Here is a 21,841-nt window from a genome sequence, read left to right on the forward strand (position 1 = left end):
TGTTTTCACAAGTTCTCAGCTGCTAGCATCCTTCAAAACTCTTAATCGCAGCTTTAAGCATATCTGCCTATCACCTGGAAATCCCTCAGAAAGAAATTAAGCGACATAAGCCAGTGGAAGGCTGTAGATCCCGCTGATGCTTTAATGCGTATTAAGTCAGTATAAGAATGCCGACCGTATGTTTGTCTTTCAAAACACGCAAAACGGTACGGCTTCAGTAAAAACCTTGCGCATGGTCCCATCGACAACGCGGAAACAGGAAAATCTCGTTAACCTCAATCTTAACCACTGCAAGAGCTTTTATAGGAAGAGGGAACTGAAAACTGGTCGAGAGAGACATCTAAATTTGCCATGAGCCACCGGGCACGATTGCTAATCTGTTTGCACATAGGTCACGTCGTTAATCGCAAATCAAATTCTCAATGGCTCATTGCTTTCTGGTGTAACCTGTTGGAAGAGCCAATGTTCACCTCGTGAGAGGATGAAGATCAGCCCCACAACCTCTAGTTATGCAGCAGTTTTGTCCCATGGGACATCGCCAGGACAGAGTAGAAGTTTGACCCAGCATGGTTCCATTTCTCCGGCTGTGAACAGGTGGCAGCCAAAATCGGAGGCTGACAGACTGACAGTTGGCGACTGAAACGCTGTCACAGCCGCTGATGGGTGGTTTATGACTGACAGCCAGTGCCTAACAGCGGATGACGGGCTGACAGATGAATGGTTTCAAGTTGCCGGCACGCGACCACAGGACCCTCCAATGGTATGTAAGTACACCGCCGCGCCGACGCGGTGGGCGGCCACAGACCAGCCGGAATCTCGCACCTCGCTGACAAGTGACCGTCCCTCGCCACCGGGCCCCTCACCGACTGACGCACCATTTGCATGATTGTGTCACCGACATACCAGCAATGGGGAGACTGGCCGTTTATGGCCCTGGTGGCGGCGACATCCTCTCTCCGTGCGAGGAACACGCTGGAGAGGTGGAAAGTACGCAGCGCGGTGAGCTGGTCGGCCCTGGCGACACGGCTGAGGTCATCCGACACTCTGAGCTGCTCATTACTAGTGGCTGCCGCTGCGTGTAGCCACTGCAGTGATGCCGCCCACAGCGGAAGAGCTGACGTTAGCCCATGTTCGCCAGTGTTCACACCTCTGAAGTTATAGTGGTTGTGATCTCAGAGGGACATATTTCACCAATTGTGAATGGAAATGACCAGCGAATCGATGTAGTGGCATCAACGGGCTGCCCGGCACATTTGGAAGGTATCCTGCTTTCTCGGCCAAAGCCCACCGTATGATGATGTTCCCGATACCTACCTCATACTTGCCCTTATTTTAGCATAAGCCATTATGGGCTCGATGCTATTAATATGGGCTGAATGCTATAGGGGATGAACCTTTGACACAAGTGTGACAGAATAATAATTTCAAAAAGTAAGTAAAATAGGAAAAACGGGCCGCAATAACCCAGCAACATCAATACCTAGTAACTTACCTACCTACCTAGTAACTAGTTACTTAACTACCATCATCAAATAAACATAATACATGATCATTTTACAAATAAAATATGCATTAAGACTCGATAAGGAAATAATATAACTGCCTAGAACTTAACGTTCACAAGGCATCTATATGAGATTCGCCATAGATTTAAAAGGCATCGTGTCGTGCCTCCTTTTTCGCGCGCCCAGGAACCCGGGTGGCCTCTCATGAGGCGCCGATTGAGGAGCGCGCATTATGTAGCGATGCGGCGCAAATGTCGCTTCACGTATGTCTACTATTCTAAGCCGCCATGCATGCATGCTGTGTGGTGTCTGATATACTCTGTAACTGTATTAGCGGCAGCCCTAACCTCAAAGCCAGCGGTCGGCAGAAAACTCTGCGAATGCCGAGTAACTGGACCGACAGATGAAAGGGGCCGTTCTGCGTCTCGGCGTTCCTGCGACTACATCCACTATAAAATCCGGCACGGACATGCCGGACTTCTCAGGCGCCGAACACGTTTTGGGCATGGCGGTGCACGTGAATGCAAGCTGCTTCTAGATTGCCCGTTTATACCAGCTACCTGAGACGTCACGCTTAGTCAATGAATGGCACTGTTTGCTGTTATTTATCTTTTGCTTGCTGTTTTATCTTACTTCGAATCTCTTATAAGAATAAACAAATGGTGTCATGATTATTCGATAAATCACATCAAGTTATGCTTATATGGCTTTTCTTATCTCGCACGCAACACTGATTGCATCATGGTTGCTTGCTGGCTGTATATCTCCTTAATTAGTTTATTTCTGCAATCAGTTATGCGTCCCAGAACATTGCACTGTAGCATTGGAGTGGTGTTTCTCCAAAAGCGCGCTAATTATACATATGTCATGCATTTAACGACTATAAACAATTAATCAAATGCAGCGTTCATTGTGCTGCTCACTGACGCCCAGTCTGCATTTTAAGTCTAATAATCACATAATTTGTTCTCACGCTGCACATTACTTTTAAATAAGTTTAACTTTTAGAAAGTTGTTTTACTAGACCTAAATATAAAAAAAAATACAACACTATAATTCAACGATTTGAACGGACCTATTACCGAACCCAGAACCTTCAATGCGGGTTTTTGCCGACCCTAATCCCTACCTTCCGATGATGAGTGGGAAATTCCGAAGAGTTGGTAGAATTTAGAGGCTAGCTTTAGGGCCTCACGCAGACTGGCACTGACCCTCCACCAACCGCAGGCCATCCGGCCGGACATCTCAAATATTGTGCGTCGAAACGTCTCGAACCCGGACTCACGCACCGCAAGTTCAACACTAAATATATCTACGGAGCTTACCAGCCGGTATTACGTAAGTGTGAAATCGTTATTGCTAAGTTGTGTTGGTTACCAGCAGCTGCACGCTGACACTCGCACTGTTTGCACACGGTGACTATCTGTGGGCCAGGAGTCAGATACGATCAGAGACCAATTGGTCCACTGCCAGGCAAGGCTGTCTGGTGCGTGTCCGGCATGCCGTCAACGACATCCAGACACATCTGGGCACCGCCCACATCTGGGCACCGACTCACGACCCTCTGAGGCAGTATAGGACACCTTACGCGCTGAAACAGACAGAGGTCACGACCGCGCCGGATCTCTGTCTGCAGCGTCCACTATCGCACACACACGCGCCGCTCGAGATACAACAAAAAGCGAAAGGGAATAACATTTAATTTCACAACTCACAAGCGCCATTTTTTGCCATCGCAGGCTGAAGCAGTGCACTCTGGTCAGTGATCAATTATCATTAATTATTGTCCTGCGCAAAAAGGCACGTGCATGGAATCAAAATCAGCTAATGTATAACCCTAGAAGCAACACTTTCTGGTCATCGCAATTCGCAACACCTGATCACATGACCTCAAGCACGTACGGGTGTCAAGTGTGAAAGACTTGTCGAGGGACGAACTAATGCACGACTAGTCACGTGAGTCATTGGGGTCAGCGGTGGCCAGTCAGTGGCTGGCGGTCGGCCACTGGCCAGCTCAGCGCTTAGTTTAAGGACGGATCTGGAGATCGCTTGTGACGTCACTTGACTTACGTCATCTCTGGCGCCAGGCTGGAGTGCCCAGACCGTGCATCAAGTGGCACATGGCGATGAAGTCATAAATTTTGAATGTGACGTATCTCTGGGAAATTTCAAATTCCGGTTTCCTGTCTGCCGATATTTTTTCACAGAAGCAAGGTTTTAAAATGAAGCTCATCCAATTGCGCAACAGAGATTTTACAAAAAAAAAACGACTTCTCGTTTACTTGAGAATGTCTGCACGCGAAAATCCCGCGGCACAAAACAGCCAGTCTGCAACAATTTTTGGCCTAGACTTGTTTCGCAGCTCATTTATCGAGGCACATTTTCACTAAAAGGTTCCTAAGCTTCAGTCTAGTAGGGCTCACTTCTCAGGGTAGGTACCCATCAAACATCAGTGGCTCAAAAGCCCAGTTGGACGCTCATGGTCTTCCAGTTAGTTCAAGCTGCTCTCGTTGGCTAAGCTCACAGAGCCGACCACGCTCCCAAGGGCCTCTTCGTACCTCAGATGAATTTTTCACGCACTCAGAGGCTTATATCTGTCAAGAACTTTACAGCAAGGCTGCAGAGTCGATGTATTTTCGGCGACTCCGACTCCGGTTTCCAAAAACTAAATCCAACTCCCACTCCGTGACGGGCAGAACTGTCGACTACGACCGACTCCAACTCAGACTTCGCAGGCCTGCAGCGGAGCTGCAAAGTCGATGGATTTCGGTAAATCGACTCAGACTCCGGCTCCGGCTTCTAAAATCGATTCTGACTCCGGATCAGGACAGAACAGTGACTCCGACCGACTCCGACTCTAACTCCGACTCCGACTCCGCAGCCCTGTTCTGGAGGGTTCCTTCAGTACCTCAGCGGGCCCTCGAGGCTTGGTGGGCCAAGGGTTCTCGTCACGTGCTTAACCTTCGCCCAGGTGGGGGTAGAGGGGGAGGGGCGTTTTGAAACTTGGTATAGCTTATGATGCATCAATTTCGCATTGTGTGTGAAATTTTCGACCCCAGGTCACATAAGGTTAGGTCACCAGGTCAAGTTACCCCGCGCTTGACTAAGCCTTGAGCCGAACACTATTGACTGGGGGGGGGGGGGGGGGGTCAAAGACGTCAGTTCAAAAAGGTCACTGATTTCAAAAACAACGCAAACGGCTGATGTGAGTTTCAGTTGTGACACATGGTTTCTAACCAGGTTTGGCCATAAAACTCAATGGTTGCATCGCCTTTGACGTTTGAGACCATTTTTCGCAATTAACCCGCGACCTGGTGGGGGGGGGGCTATTTTTTGCCCCCCCTCCAGACTTTTCGATATATCTCCAGAACCACTGCGCCGATCGTCACCAAACTTTCAGTACCCTCCCGGACATCAATTTTACACATTGTGACCAAAGATTTTTCCAAAGGCTATGATAGGTTGGCCGGCAATGACGTCAGAGTGACGTCATGTTCTGCCGTTTTCGATCCAAAAAAGGGTTTCGCGGGAAGAGCTGTCAGGCCTATAGCTTTGCAAATACAGAAAAATGATAAAGACATAAAAGCTGTAAATTGGACAGGGCTACAAAACTGCTATCTCGGATTGTTGAAAGTTTTGGATTTTGACCCCCAAAAATAAAAAAATAGATTTTTTGGATATAATAATCGAAAAATCCAAAGAGTTTTGTGAATTTCGCAAAAACCGGAATATATGTGATAGTCCTTACCGCCTTCCATCCACATACCAAATTTGAGATTGATACCTCTTTTTTGGCGAAGTTATAGCGAAAAAACTGTTAAAAATTGATGACGTCAAATTTTCAAACTCAATTTTTAGCAATTCTAGACCCCGTAACGCAAAACAAAGACCACCATTAGACTCCCCGTAACATGCTGCATCGAATCAATACCCATTTTATGCAAAACTATCAACTTTAAAATTTGACCTTTTTTGGCCTAACCTTGACCTGACCTTGACCTGAACTTCACCAGAAAGTGACCTAAGCCGTACCTGATAGTCTTATAACCAACACCATTGAGTTGGAAATGAAAAATTGGCCAAAAAACATGTATCACACAACCCTAGTAAAGTTGGGCTCATGTGACCTGACCTGTGACCCTTGGTGACCTGACCTGTGACCTGACCTGGTATTGCCAGTGACCTCTAATAGCAACATATCTACTAGGCAACTGACGCCCTACCGCTGATTCTCGACAAAATGCGTTTCCTCGGTGTTATAGCGCATTCCCTAGAAGACCCGTGAACGGTGAAACATTTCATCTTTGACCTGACCTGTGACGTCATCGGTGACCCCGAGGTCAATGAAATTTGGTTTCCTTCGACAAATTTGACAGTCCTTTCGAACGGCGTTTGAATTTTGCGGATCCGTCCAGTAGTTTCGGAGATACGAGGGGAGGGCAAAAAATAGCCCCCCCCCCCCACCAGGTCGCGTTATAAACAGACCCCACCAGGGCGCGGGTTAAGAATGAAGTCAATGCCAGGCTAAAAAATGTCAAATTTTGAAGTTGCATAATTTCATAAAAAAGTTGTCGAACAGATGCAGATTGATCTAAGCAATCCAACGGTCCCATTCGTTTTTCTATACGATTGCTATTGGTTCCAGAAATAGTATTTGAAATAATTGCGTCGTTATTGGACACAATACTAAGGGATAAAATAGGTATTAGATTTGAGGGTCAAATACAGAGATATTTTGCTGAACTTTGGCACAGTGGTTTAGCCCTGTTATATGGATTCCGATAGTTTGAAAGAAAAAATGAAAATAAAAATTTAAGACAATTTTTTTCAATCAAAATTTCTGAAATTTTTCGACCAAAACCTTTTTTGGAAGATCCGAGAGAACCATTTCTTAGAACACTATGCCTGGTGCCCATGATGGCTTTTATTTGCAACTCTGGCTAGATCCATTAGATCTAGCCAGCTTTACGGCGAGCACTGCACGGCGGATGGCTTTCATACCACGGCGCGTCGACCAGTGATCTATCATTCCTTGCATTTTGTCCACTTGTCCAGTGAGAGCCAAGAGGTGTAAGGAGCGACCATCTGGTTCTGATGAAGACCCTGAGCGCACTGTACCCCATTGGTGAGCTCAAGAAAAGCTATGAAACCACGTTTTTATACTTATCGCTGGATGTGAGATATTTGTTGGGACCTACGTTGGCCGTTTGGTAAACGACACAACAAATACCAGCCCTTTTTAGCGAATTAACCCGCGCATGACTGGTGCATTTTCCATAACGCGAGTGACTGGGGGGGGGGGCCTCTCCAGAACCCCCCCTCCTATCTCCGAAACTGCTACGCCGATCGTCAAAATTCAAACGGCATCTGATAGCCCTGGAAAAACTATCGAAGGAAACCTATTTTCATTGACCTCAAGGTCATCGATGACGTCACAGGTCAGGTCAAAGTAAAAGTTATCGGCATTTTTGTTTGTTCATAATTTAGGCTCTAGCCGCCAGCTGACAGGTCCGATCAGGCCCATTTTTGGTTAACGCACTCCTTGATATATGCCTTAGACACCCTGAGGGTACCGAACTTTTACTTCGAATTTTTCAGATCAAGGCCAGGTCATCCTAGGTCACGAAAATTGTATATCATGTATCGGTCACGTGACGCATGTTTTATGGTCCATTTTACTCGTAGATTTCAAAAATAATGTCGTCTGCGTCATTAGAGGTCGTTGTTAGCTGAATTTACCGGAAATCAGGCCACTTTCAGGTCAGAAAAGGTCAAACTTTGAAAATGATTTTTTCAGCAAAAAAAGGTGCCTATCAGATGCAGTCTGAGCTCAGGAACACGATGGAGCCATTTATATTGCTGTACGATGTCAAAAGCGTACTTAAATTTGAAAAAAATGTGTTATTGTAAAATGTTGACAATAATGCAAATAACTTGGTTATTTTTGAAAATATTGGGCTAAAACTTGCCAGAGTAGTTCACCTGTGTGTGTTCTATCACATATACTCCGGTTTTTGCGAAAAATCAAAAACGTTTTGAAAAAAATCAAAAAACATATTTTTTGTAATTGTAAAAACATATATTTCAAAATTTTCAATATTTAGAAAACTCGAGATCGCAGTTTGATAGCTACGTGTATTTGTAGTCCACCGATGCAAAGCACTTTAAAACAATTAAGCTCTTGACTCTTGAGAGCGTTTGTCGTAATTCAATATTTTGCATCAAAATCGGTCGACATGACGTCACTCTGACGTCATTTCCGGTCAACCTATGGTAGCTAGAAACCTGAAATTTTAACACAAGGTGTCAAATTGATGCCGCTGAGGGTACCGCAAGTTTTGTGTTGATCCGTCACACGATGTAGAAGATATGCCAAAAAAAACGGGAGGGGGGCTCTGTAGAACCCCCCTCCCCCAGTCATGCGCTGGTTAATTGGCCGATTTTTTTTCTGATTTCGAAGGTGTACCTAATCCTAATAGAATGCGACTCACGGATATACAAAGCATGTTAAGCATTTCAATTGCTTGTCCACAAATCGCATAAGCTTATTAGAAATAATAATGCATCCTGGAGTTAATAATGACCCTAACGGTACAAATGCAAACAAGTACTCCTTACCCATTAGCACTTTGTTCCGAAGAATGCCAAGCATTCACTGATGGTTGGGTCCGTTTATGGCTGAGCAGGCTGAGCTGTCTGAGGCATTAGATACCTACTTAACGAACCGCTTCATCGATATCTCAAAAGCTGGAGACTGGAGCCTGTTCCATGAAGCAGTGCATTAAACAAGTTTCTAATCGATAGCCGTGTGCTAACTACTTCGACGTATTTGCCAGTTTATGATTGGCTTGATATGATGCAAAACTGATCATTGCATATTAGCTGAAAATGCATAGAATAACGTTTGAACTACAACACATATAAAATAAAAATCGCCTTTATATGTTATCAAGGCGCTATCGCTTCTCCTTCATCCACATTTTCAATAGTTTTTTTTCTCTATTTTTTTCATATGTCCGAAATGCATGTCTCAAGTTCAAAAAGTTGTGTTTCAAAACAGATGCTTGTAAAGATTCAGCTAATGTCAAAACAGGCATGGCATGTGCTTAGCGTGGTCAAAACAAAGGCGGCCTTTATCCAAAAGATCCTTTATTCAAAAATAACTATCATGTGAGTTATATGACTCATATTTCTCAAAATAAACGCATTACGTGTCTTTTCCTTTATTTTCCTCGTAGTCATAGCAATATCTGCACTACTACACACAAGTGCATATTTAAGCATTGTTAAGAAAAAATTGTACCCGCAGAACAACGGAATGCTAGCTATATTATACAGGCCAATGGAATGGAATGCTACTAAACAGAAATGACATTTCTCAGCGAGCGCTGATAAAAAATGCAAAACAAATGATCCTTAAAGGCTAGATGATATGTAGCTACAGCTACAAAATTCACGTATGACACGTACGTTCCAACTAATAGCTACGCTGGAATAAAAGTAGGAAATCATATCCGTTAGAACACCTGGCTTGAAGGCCCTTATTTCCGCTGATGTGAGAGACAAAAGAAACAACTACGACGACGCTGCATTCCATCGAAGGATGAACGTACGTAGAACCCACCGATCAACATTCCTTCTTGCACTCGCACATGGGTACATGTGTCCATTATAATTATCAATCGGGATCTCATTGGGCAACGGGCCTCCGTCTTAGCCGAGTGTAAAACTCAGCCCGATTTCAATGGAGCCGGGGCCTTGCTGAGAATGCCGGCCGTCGCCGCGTGACTCTGCCGTGAAAACACGGCGGCAGCGCCGAGAGGTCGGAGCTCGGTGCCGAGATGGTATCGGACGGGTTTTCCGGCCGGCACCTGCGGAGCCGCTCCGCTCCGGACACCAGCTCGCTCGATGGACGCTCTCCGGTCCCACCTGGACACCGCTAGTGTGTCGATATCTCAGGCATATATCCAGCGTGTTTTAAACCTCGTTAAGCGAGCAGGGTAAAATGCTGATTAAGAGGAGCGTAAACCGCACGAAACCCAATTTTTGGGTCAGCATAATATACTTCTACATGAGAAGCGTATTGGAAGAAGACCGGCTGGACTGTACACACGGATTATTCTTAAAAAAGTGTGATTGAGGAGAGTTGCCCTCGTGAAGCTGTCCTTATGCCTGTACTGATGTAACGGAAAGATACGCTTATCGCTTCAAAGATCATAATCATTTTAGACCACGTTCACACAAGGTTCGGGCACACCGTATATGGATATGTCACTCACAGTTCAGCCAGCGCTTCAGTTATATAATAACTTTGACTTTGCTCCGATAAGTTGAGTAACTGATTCAGTACAACAAAAGCACTAACCCGGCGGCCGCTGCACTGGGCCTCCGCGCCACCCACCGGCCGCTGGGGGCATATAGTTGCCCCCCTTTACTTATGTGACGATATCGTCGCAACGTGAAGAGAAAGAGAAGCGAAGCTTTGCACTTCCTAAATACCTAGCCGAGGTTGTGTCTAAATTTGGTGTTAATCCCAATTGAAATGACGTCACAGTGACGTCAGAGGTCAAATTATAGACTTGCGACTCTTAGTTTCCTCACGATATAATATATCCGATATAGGAGACCGAATATAAAGGGCCGATTATTGGTCAGGCATTAGTTGGAAGTGTACTTAGATATTATGGATAACAGCAGGTGCTGTCTAGATCATTTACAGTTGAGTTTCATGCTCAGCGACATCAGAAACGGTCCATATCGGAAAATGACAAAACTTTAAGACGTCACTGTGACGTCATCTTAAATGCTACAACCACCAAATTTTCCTCAAACATTGCCTATGTATTCATTTAAAGCTATGCCAAGTTTCACGGTCGTAGCTAAACAGGTTTCGGAGATATTCTTCAAAAGGTAAAGGGGGGCAGCTTTATGCCCCCAGCGTCTCGTGGGTTGAACAGGCGCCATCTAAAAATACATAACCTGACATACGCCTGAAAAGTCGGACATATTAACATAAGAAACGGAGCGCAGGCCGGCGAGGCAGCTACTTCCGAGGGATTTTGTCGCTAGCCAACCCCATGCAAGGCTTACAATAACTTAGTTAGGCATTGTAAAATGCTTACAACATTCAACGCACACACACGACTATAAAGAACACACCACAGACATCTGAACACGGAAACTTGGGAACTTGGACCTTACATAATGAAAGGTGTGGTGGCTTGAAAGAAGAGGTGAACGAGTGCATTTTACTCAGGAAATGCAGGACGCCAGACAGGAAGTCTCAGGATGGCCGTCTCGTTGCAGACATCAACATCATCAACATGCCGTCGGTGTCACCGTGCTCAACAGCTGTACATAGACATGACAAGATTATAATGGACACGCCTCACCAAAACGCAGCCAAAACTCTGCGTGTCAGATAGTGCCGGATAAGGAGTATCACAAACGAAAGTGTCACGAGCCTCACATGCCGAGATAAGCTTAGGATTGCACACACTACCAAAAGACGCGCTATCACATATGTTCCGATATTTCCTAACTTGAGTATCTCCAAGCAGATCACGATGCAAAGCAACGGTATTCTTGCAGACAATATTTAATGCTCATTCATTTATTTTTATACCGTGGTTTCACAACGACGTCCGCTAGCATTACAATGTAGCCGCTTGGCAAATCCTATTTGCTGGCATCAACATCAAATGAACGAATTCATCGACATCGCTGACAGGGAGACTTATGATGGCGGTCCCTATTTTCGACTTGTCCGACCTCAAAGTTAGCACGGTTATCTAACACTGGACTTGCTATTTGTTTCACCGGGTGAGCAAAAATCTTCCGATCACACAACTATCTTGCAGAAGGGATTTGAGTATGAAGAAGTGTTGGACATGTATGTAATGCGTCAAACTTATCAAGCAAAGATCAAATCATCTGCTTGCTTCTTATGCATAGGCGGCGGAACGGGGAGGGCATCGGGCACCGTGCCCCCCTTTGATTTTGGCATTTTAACATTAGCCCTATGGGCATTGCATGGAAAGAATGGGATCAAAAGTCGGCAGTGCCCCCCCCCCCCTTAATTGAAGTTGCTCCGCCGATAGGTACTGTTCTTATGCGTGGGAGTGCGTGTCTGTCTGCTTTAGAGTTGAGCAATATTGATATGCGAAATGAAACTCATCGTTTAACTAACTTCTTATCCGTAATTGGATTTTAAAAGACCATCTGCGATCCTTGACACGTTGAGCGGGTTTTTACACCTCGCGAATGTATTTGGTTTTCATTCATTTTTGAGGTAGTATCTTCTGTTGAATATTGCTATTATTGTTGTTAATGTAATTAAATGTGTCTACGTAGTCATTTTCATCCTATAGTTCTGTTCATAGCGGGCTTTCAGAGACTCAATTTCTGAGAAAACACATACAAAATAACAAATGTAAAATAAAGGAAAGTGCTTGCAGTGACGTTTCGTAGAGTGACTGAAAAACATTCAGATAAAGCTTGACAAAATTGAAACGTCAATAATCCCTGTGACAGATACCTCCTCTCTCGAGACAAAGTTTTCATCGGGTGTTTACCATTGCACGACGTCTGAAGCAGCTGTGAGGAGTAGCGTTATTTTTTGTCTCCTGTCAGCTCCGGGAACGCGCTCCATACAGCAGTTGCGCCGACTGCGTCCATTACCCTTCCCTAGAACTGCTGGGGCCGCCCCCTCCCCAATCAGCCGACGGTCTTGGAACTGGCGCGGACAGTTGAGCATCTCCGGGGTCACGGCGTCGCCCTGTCAGGATCCACGCGCCCGGTGACATCACTAGGCGACCAAGCCCGGCTGCTGCCGCCGCTCCGTCCTGCCGCTGCCGGCGCCTGGCTGCCGTGTGATACCATCTCTCAGAGCCGGGCTGGTCCACGTCGTGCCTACCACCGAGACCCGCGGCGAGCTTTCCACGTGTGGGAGGAGCCAGAGCTGTCCGCAGTTCCTGCGAAAACCGACCAGGTTGTGCTGAGTGGTGTCCGGCTACCGGCTAATCGGGGCTCGGCCTTGGAGAAACGTGGAATTAGATATATTGCACTGTATATTCGTATTTACCTGGATGATTATTATACTCACTACCTGGAGAACTGGATAATGTTTACTCTATTTAACTAGAATATCACGATCTGGTGATGTGAAACTCAAGAACGAAAACAAACAAAACTTAAGCTGTATAAGAGAGTTCAAGACAGTAGCTGCTGCAAGCTAGACATTGCGGGTCAAGAAGAGGTGTGCCTTACGAGTCGCTTATCAGTAACACGTTGTGTAGTAAGTTACTTGAGCGCCTGCCTTCCACCACCACATAATTATATAAGCCATGATGACCATGATAGACCATGGGGTACAGATTCAGTGTGACCAGCTTATACGGCGGAAACAATGTCTCGACGGCGTGACATAGGTCAGCCCATGGCCGGGGAAACCCGACCGCGATCCCACGCCCGCCTTACTGCGGTGGAACCACGTGACCTGCGGATAAGGACGGCTTCCTGACCACGGTCGGCGCGTGTGAGGACGCGTCTGTGCACTGAGTGCATACATTCTGTGGATAGGTGTGTTTGTATGCCCGTCATTATGCTTCTGGGGTGACAACTGGAGATCATAACCCAGTCTAGGAAGAGTCACGCAAAGACAAGTAAAGCACGCCATCATCGACACTTGAAGTTAGAAGCTTACCCCTCGGAATGGAACAGCAGATTGTTAGAATAGATGAATCAGACATGCTTGTATTTCCCATATGCAAATTTAAGTAGCCGTACAAGGGCATTGGGGCTTTTGAGCAGATGAATGCCACAAATGTTTGTGCATTGTGCTGCAATCGCATGTGCAATAGTTACCCACTTGGTTAGTCCAAGTGAAAGTAAAATCGACAAGCCATCGTGAAATTCACAACCGAGTCGAGGGAACTACGTAGAGTTGTGTTTACCTAACGGAGAAGGGAAACACTGGGATTCTTCACCGAGCAACCAACAACTGGGTAAACGGACTAGAGAGGCAGTACGTAGTAGCAAACCTCAAAGCGTCAAAGGCATTGTTTTGCTTAATTTTCTACAGCTTTACTAAATTTGACAACTGACGAAAAATAATCAATAAGGTGTTGTTTGACAGTGTGCACAATAGATTTAAATCCAAATGTATAATGAGAAATGTAAAAATTTGGCGCTAGTGCACTGCGAACGTTTCTGTTTCTGACGTGCATTTTTTTCTTTTTGCTCACAAATGACGATGCAGCAGAATACCAAATGCTTCTAGGCATTTGGTACACATTAGCCGCTTTCACGACGGGCTAGCCGGCGAGTGCACCTAATTTGACCAAATCTGCACCTCATCTCTTTTACAGCAAATATCTTTATTTTAGGAATTTATTTCAGTGTTTTAATCGACGATAATCTCTGCTAATATGACAAATAACAACATAACATTTATTTATTTCGCACCAAGTCGGTACATATACATGAAAAATTCAGTCAACATAATAATATCGCCAACATACACATCAACATACACTCTGCACACATCACACCCATGCACAAGTTATTAGACAATCTTGGCAGTTTGACATCAGCGAATTCAGACCTGCATGAGACGGGCTTGTACCACACTCTTTCTAGATGGGCACTGAACATATATATTGCTAACATCTTTTCGACTGATATCATTTATATTTAGTTCCAGCAGCTCATAGTCAGTTCGGATTTTCCTATGGTTGCGTGCAACCAGCCCTTTCACGCCTATGGCCCTATTCAGATCTTATTATGCTATTTTGACTAGATGTAGCTCTCTTCCAGAAAAAAAGCTGCCTGCTCGCTATCAGCATTGGAAATGTAAGCATCTTATTCTTTAGCTCCATGCACAGGTGGTGGGTTCTCGTCCATCTTGGAACTTTAACAAGTTTCTTCAAATGTCCTTAGGCTAAAGATGATTGATAGGCCACACACAATTCACGCATCGCCTTTTTCCCACTCAGCATACTCCACAACTCAAGGCCTGGCTACACTATACGTTTTCTGCGTGCGTTTTTTGCGTGTTTGCGGGTTTTGCATAATATCGTGCTAGAAAAAAGGTTATTATTAATTAAACTTCTTTAATATTTATATAAAAAAATAATTAAACGTTTATGTTAATTAAAAGTTTATATGAAAAACATGTAACAAAAACGTAATGTCGTTTCTTTCTAGAACGATATTCCGCAAATCACGCAAACTCGCAAAAAACGCACGCAGAAAACGCATAGTGTAGCCAGGCCTTAACAGTCATACATGCTTGTACAAAATGTCCTGAAGAGCCTCTAGAGTGTCCCTATCTGCAAACAAAGGCAGGCATATAAGCAATTAGTGTAACCCTAAATGATACCTACCAAGAAACACACTGGACCGAATTTGACTAAATCTGCACCTAATCTGCCCCAAATGTGCACCAAATGTGTACCAGATGGCCGTCGTGAAAACGGCTATTTGGTACCAAATATCTCCAGGCTATCTAAAAGTACCTGTACTTTTATAAATGAATGATTGTTTCTGACATGGTTGTTAAGTGCAATAAATAAAAAATCCCTTAGTTAAGGTGGTTGGGCTTTGGCTTGCTCGGTCCACTAAAATCAACCATGAAAACAGATGAGCTTATCCGCTTGGAGCGCCTAATTGCACATAAAGGGCAAGGCTTTAACGCATTTTCCAGGAGTTTATTCATTGGAACATACATTTGTATTCACTTGGAATTTTCCGTTATCCCTAAGCAGTCTTACATGGTATTGAAAATTTATGATGCTAAAATGTGGAAGGCTATTATAATTACGAAGCGTAATTATATTCATTGTCTATTTAACTTCGTCCATTACATAATAATGTTTGAAGTCTCGTTCGTTAAAGATAAATCTGGTAAAAATACACGTTGATGATGCTGATAGATTGTACTTCCAATAATTCAGATACTTTCCTTTGATTACCAGTAAACACTGACGCTCCGAAGAAACACGAGGTGGGCTGAAACCGCATTATTCGTTCAGCTAGAACAGTTAGCAGGATCAAGGATAACCGCTGGTCAGTACATCATTTGTCGTTTGACAGCGGCCTCTTCCATCCATGGAGCACCAACTGACATTTATGGTCGACCGATGCAATGGATTGGATTGATCTTGGCCAGCGATACGCCGTCACACCGATCCAGAGAAATGATGACTGACCAAGGCAGTGGTTTCATATGCAGGTCCAACAGCACACCTAAGCCCGTTTGCTTGCCTGCAACACAAATAAGGAAAACCTGATTGGTATGTGGATGCGCAACGATGGCAGTTTGCAGGGTGACGCTATGACGCTCGCTGTTCGATGTCATCAGTTCTGAGTCATGCGAGCAAATTCCGTTCAGAATTAGTCAGCAAAGTAAAAGCTATTCGAAAAACTGGAACTGTTCGATGCATACTTTCTCTAAGGTAAACAGGCAGGCGGTTGGTAACATGGTCAATGGTCATCTTATCTGCCTCTTAACCCTCGCCCTGGCAGGGTGGGGTCGATGCGACTCCCCCTAAGGTTTTTCGAAGATAGCGTAAAAAACGGCGGCGCGCAGCTGCGTAAAATTTGGAACAGCCCATGGGGCAGCCTTTTTACATATGACCTGAAAATTTCAGGTCCGGGTGACTTTGGGTCAGGTCACCAGGTCAGAAAAAACCGGTACAAGGTCATGGTCAAATTTCAATTTTCTTTATGCACCTGCCCAACGCACAGTTTTGAACTGATTTCCTTCAAACTTTCAGGATGTGCTTAGTTCACCAGGTTGTATAACATATAGTTCGTTTTTTATGTCACTGACCTGAGGTCAGTTAGAGGTCATTACGTCTTAATGTTAAGCCTATGGGAAAATATTCAATTCGGAAAATACTGGAGATATCCGCTTCGTTCTATCACTTTTGTGCTTTGAAACCTCAGTACTCAACATTATGTCACATGGTGCTTCTTTGTTTGGTGTTCTTATCCATGGTTCAGGTCAAATGAGGTCAACTGAGGTCAAATGACGTTTGTGCCAATACCTTGTCACATAATAAAGATAAAGCTTTCCAAATGGCACCATTCTGTTCCTCTTGAAGAGCCGAGACAAATGATATGTAACATTAAGCATTTCAACCATTCTTAAGATATAAGTTTCACTTAAGATGTGCTTAACTTTTTAAGTACACTTAAGCAAGCAAAAAGCTATGTCATGCGACGTGCCTTGACTTGCTGAGTTCACTGGTGCTTTTTTTGCTCTATCTCAATTAGATCAAAAGATATGAGCGAAAAACTTTTGACCTGTTTTTAGCGAAATTTTTATATTCCTACCCCCAAAACCCCCCTAAATATTGGCCTAGAGCAACCAAATTTGCTTCGACCTGAAATTCATCCAAATATGGTCCATATCACTTATTGAGTACCTACGTCCATTGAACTGTATGTTAACCCGCGCACCGACGGGGGGGGGGGGGGGGCGGTTATCCGCCCGGTCGGTGCGCGGGTTAAGGTTACCAATAAATCATGTGTCGCACATGCCCTATTCTATATTTCGGTTTTGGTGACCTGACTTGACCTTGAACTTGAATTTCGTATGGCATCGTATGCACTGGTGGATCAAAGGAGGTGCAGCGCCCGAAATCAACAAAAATTTGCGGTTTAAAACAAACCTAAACAACTTTTATTGGGAAATGTTTGTTTTTAATTACACAGCAGTGCGTAAGAAATCGAAGTCCAATGAGTTGGTTGAATTTTTTTTAGCATAACCCCGCAGCGTCCAAAACCGCCTTCCGAGATCCTCCAGTAATCGAATGCAACACATCTTGTCTTGGTAGCCTAACAGAACGTTTTGGGTGACCAATCTCAGTCCATTCTTCGGCAACTGCGCCCCAAAACTGATAATGTAAAAAGCTTGCATGTTGTGAGCTTGACCTGGCCGTGCCCTGGCCTTTGACATACTAAAGCAAACAATTCTTGGTTCCAAGGTCCGTCTTGTTAAAAGCCTTCGATTGCAGTTTTCCCCGTCTTTCTACGACCATCCAGCGGGAGTTTGCCCCGTCCCCCAGCAGTGCGCGTATGGCTAAATAGGCCAGCAACAATTATGTGATCTGTTTCTAATATACGTTTTCAGTTAGCTGTAATTGTGTGTACACTTATTTTCCTGGCCGGCAGGAGAAAAAAAAAGATTCTCGATAATATTCTCACTGCCCATAGATGGCATTAGTAGTTACGCGCCTGAAGTTATGCTCTACCGCATAGCCCACAGTCGCTAGCCTGGCTACCGCCCCGATTCACCTTATTCCGGACACAGAAGCTTTTCTCGCTCACTAAGGAGCTCACCAGCACTACCTGTGATCTTCGACTTGGTTATCAGATTGACTTATTTCCATCAACCATCGCGACTACCGTGAACGGTGAAGATTGAACACGGCTACTGCAGAAGCTCTGAAGAGGATGTATGCGGAATTTTCCGATGAGATTCCTCAGGAGCTCAGCATCCGATCTGGCTGCAGTAAAACGGGTCAGAAGTGAGCCGGATCCGGGAGGGAGAGAATTTCCCGGCCGGTCGGCGGGTCGGCCTGTCCGAGGCCCGGCGCCGGGAGATGTCAGCCCCGACAGGGTCGCGGGAGGCGCCGCCGGACCCGGCCGCTCATCCCGCGGCGCCGCGCTCCATGCGTGACTCAGCGCCCGAACCGTCCCGATGCAGGTCTGATGAGACGAGGGCGACAGTCAGCCACCGTCCACGGCAGCCGCCCACCGCCCACCGCCGCCGCTGTTCCAGGGATCTCGGCCGGCGCGGCGCGACGCCGGCCTTGGCTGGCACGCGACGGCCGCGCGACCGCTTACCTGCTCGCCAATGGACCACCCGGCGTGCCCCTTACATGGACCGTGCAGATACACCCAACCAGGCGCCGAGCGGCGGGCTGCCCGACGTCCGCCCATATGACGTCACACCAACTCAGACTCCGCCTCCCCAGCTGGCCGCCGTACAAATACGGCCGACCGAGCCGACCAACGGCAGATCACAGCCTGAGAGCAAGCAGCTAGTGTCGGTGAATACGAACTGTGTGCGAAAACGAGCGCTGGGCAGATACAAGCTCAGAAATCCAATCAGAAGATAATAATTCAAACCAATGTAAGTAGCAAATGGATTACATTTTCCATCTATCAATCTTCAGTACTTACCAATTAAAACTAACTACGAATGTATGCGATGAGAGCAGAAATGCTGTCAAAAGGAGTACCATTCATCAAAATCTAATCCACTTTTGCACCGTGTCTGACGTTTCTCCCACCCTCTTACAGATGTCGAGCAGTGGCCGTCTCTGTCTGCTGGTGGTGGCCGCGTGTCTGCTGGCTCCGGCCGCCGTGTCGGCACAGATCCAGTTCTCCGAGGACTGGACTCACGGCAAGCGCGACGTGTCGGCACAGCAGCAGCAGCTGCTGGCAGCGGCCGCCGCCGCCGCCGACGGCGCGCCGCGGCCGCCGCTCAGCCTGCTGGACGTGCTCAGCAAGGCGGCGGCGCAGCAGGCCGCCGGCCAGCAGTGCAAGCCCGACGCCGAGGCGCTCGGACTCATCTACGACCTCATCATGGTGAGTAAAGTCTACAGTGCTTACAAAGATTTGTACGATTTTATTCAAGGTAGCCCAAGGAAATCGGATTAAATGTCAACTATGCTCAGTAAAAAGTGATGCAGTGTTAGTGTAATTGGTTTAAATGTTTCATCCAAGTCATGAACAGTTGAACTGATGTCCGCTTTTCTTTCTTTCGCAGAGGGAAGTCGAGAAGGTCATCAGCTGCAGAACCCAAAACGGGATGCTGAAACCGGCCTACGCGGCATAGAATCGGGAGCGCGCATAGCTTCTGGTTGAACCAAAGAAGAAACGGCAGTTCCTCAACTCACTCATCGTCAGGGAGTTTATTTATTGTCCCGTCAAGTGGGCCCGGTTTCTAGTGCCGTTTTGCACGGACCAAGTCTGAGGGAAGTCGCAGCGTGCGTTATCCTGAGCGGCAGCAGCACTGGAGCCTGAACAGTCGCCCGCTGCGCTGTGGAGGAAGGCAATGCTGTCTGGAAGCCGAGGCGACTTTAGTCACGCACCAAGAGCTGCTGGCGCCGACAGCAGAGTGACGCCCTTGCCGGGTCTGAGTGGCTCGTCCGTGGAGCCAGAAGGGGCCGCTGCTCCGTGCACATGGAGAGGCTGGCGGCTGCTGTCGTCCATATAGGACTGTTACGGGACCGAGTGAACTGTGATACCTACCCATTGTCTTTATCTCGCCTCTCGTTTACATCCTCCCGTGCTTCAGCAACATCAAGCTGCCGACGATGTCTCCTGAATGGAATCATGTTCTTTTTTCTGGCAGCTGTGTGCAATTGTTGCTATTGATGACGCTTGTGACCAGGACATTCACTCATTTTTAGCTTTTCATGCTTCATATCTAGGCGCTAATGTCAACCATCATAGTGTAGCTCGTTTCACCTATACATTAGAGACCTTCCAACACGTTGCACTTACAGACATCGTGCACTGATATTATTACCATCAGATTAACATCTCATACGTTTTAAGCTATTTGTATTTATTTGTGTATTTATTGGTGTTTATTACCCATTTTTTACCATGTGTGAATGTGATTGTCGGCTTTTGACAGCTAGCGATCGGTTATACATATATTGTTTAGTATGGACTACGGTGTTCCAATGAATAGCGTTGCCATTATAAGCACTGCTGTTTTTATGTCGTATGCCATGTTGGCGAGCCAAATACTCATGGTAATAACCGTTTCAATATATGTGTTCTAACAATTAATAGATTCGTCTTTTTAAACTTATTTCAAAAACTTTGGAAGGAAGCCGAAGGTAGAGGCAAGGTTGTTGTTTGCGACACACATTTTTAACTACCAGTAAAACGCCTTTTGGGCGAAGGACGAGCGAGCGAGATAGTGAGCCCTGCACGTGCGCAAGGGCAAGAGGGTACTTCCAACGGACTTGCGCAAAGCACCCTTCTAACCGGTCGATAGCCGTGTGCCAAATTTGAACGCAATCGGCCCAGCCGTTCCTGAGATCTGGAAGCGGCATTCTGCACGTGCGCACGTGCAAACGGGGTCCAAACTGACTTTTGCACGGCACCCTACTAACTGGTCCCCAACCGTGTACCAAATTTGAGCGCAATCGGCCCAGCCGTTCTCGAGATCTGGAAGCGCCCCCTGCACGTGCGCACGTGCAGTAGCACCTTAACCGCAACACATGGGAATGCATTGCCTGGTGGGTGCCTACCTGTATGCCAAGTTTCAGCGAAATCGCCCCAGTAATTACCGAGTTATTGAAATGGGAACAAATTTGGCCCCTCTTATTGTTGTATTTTGCACATGCAGTGGGGGTCACTCACATAGATCAAGAGTATCCGACCTTTGGTAGAAGAGATGCAGCTACCCTACAAAAATTACCGCAAGACAATCGCCCAAGCGGCTGCTGAGATATGAGCCTCTCAAAATCACTATTTTTGCAAAACTGCTTGAACACCCTTGACTTTTCACGTGGCAAGTGCCACGACGGTCACTGAGATGTGTCAAAAGTAGTCAATTACGGGGTAGAAGGGATGGGGCTACCCAGCAAAAAAGACCGCAGGCCAATCGGTCCAGCGGTTGCTGAGATATAAGCCTCTCAAAAGCGTTACAGGCCGGGCCGGGCCGGGCCGGGCCGCTCATACTGAGATTTTTCCGTTATATTGAAAAGACTCGCTTCGCTCGCTCGCTCGTAATAAGCCTCTCAAAAGCGTTACAGGCCGGGCCGGGCCAGGCCGGGCCGGGCCGGGCCGGGCGGCTCATACTGAGATTTTTCGGTTATATTGAAAAGACTTCGCTTCGCCCGCTGCGGTCGCTCGCTCGTAATCAATAGTACGATTTATTGAACAGTTGTCACGTCCATGTCACGTCCACCAAATGAGGCAAACTTTCTAAATTAAGAACATTTAAAACATTTACTTAACCCTATTAGTGGCAGGCTCCTGGCTACCCCTATTAGTGGCAGGGTGGCTGTTTACGACCCCCGGCCCTTCCCGAAAAACCTGAGAGGTGGATGAAAACAACCCCCCCCCCCCCGCCACTAATAGGGTTAAAATAAAAGGCTACTAGAACAGCTTACATATTTTTAACACTTTTTAATAAAGCGGCGCATAATTCGGCAACGATGTGCTTGTATGTAATAGCCGTTTTTACGACGGGCTATCCGGCGAATGCACCTGATTTGACCAAATCTGCACCTAATCTCTTTTACATCAAACATGTTTATTTTATGAATTTATTTCAATGTTTTAATCGATGATACTCT

General features: G+C 46.1%; 1 protein-coding gene across 1 annotated transcript; it reads left to right on the plus strand.

Annotated features, from left to right (window-relative positions):
- The first annotated feature begins 18,552 nt into the window (after nt 1-18,552).
- Nucleotides 18,553-20,323, plus strand: LOC122371096. The gene is made up of 3 exons (XM_043347186.1): nt 18,553-18,648; nt 18,819-19,106; nt 19,288-20,323. The coding sequence occupies exons 2-3, from the start codon at nt 18,819-18,821 to the stop codon at nt 19,354-19,356; spliced, it is 357 nt and encodes a 118-aa protein (XP_043203121.1). The 5' UTR covers nt 18,553-18,648; the 3' UTR covers nt 19,357-20,323.
- The last annotated feature ends 1,518 nt before the right edge of the window (nt 20,324-21,841 follow it).

The sequence above is a fragment of the Amphibalanus amphitrite genome, unplaced genomic scaffold (assembly GCF_019059575.1).
Source record: "Amphibalanus amphitrite isolate SeventyFive unplaced genomic scaffold, NRLGWU_Aamphi_draft 001204F_arrow, whole genome shotgun sequence".
Lineage (NCBI taxonomy): Eukaryota > Metazoa > Arthropoda > Thecostraca > Balanomorpha > Balanidae > Amphibalanus > Amphibalanus amphitrite.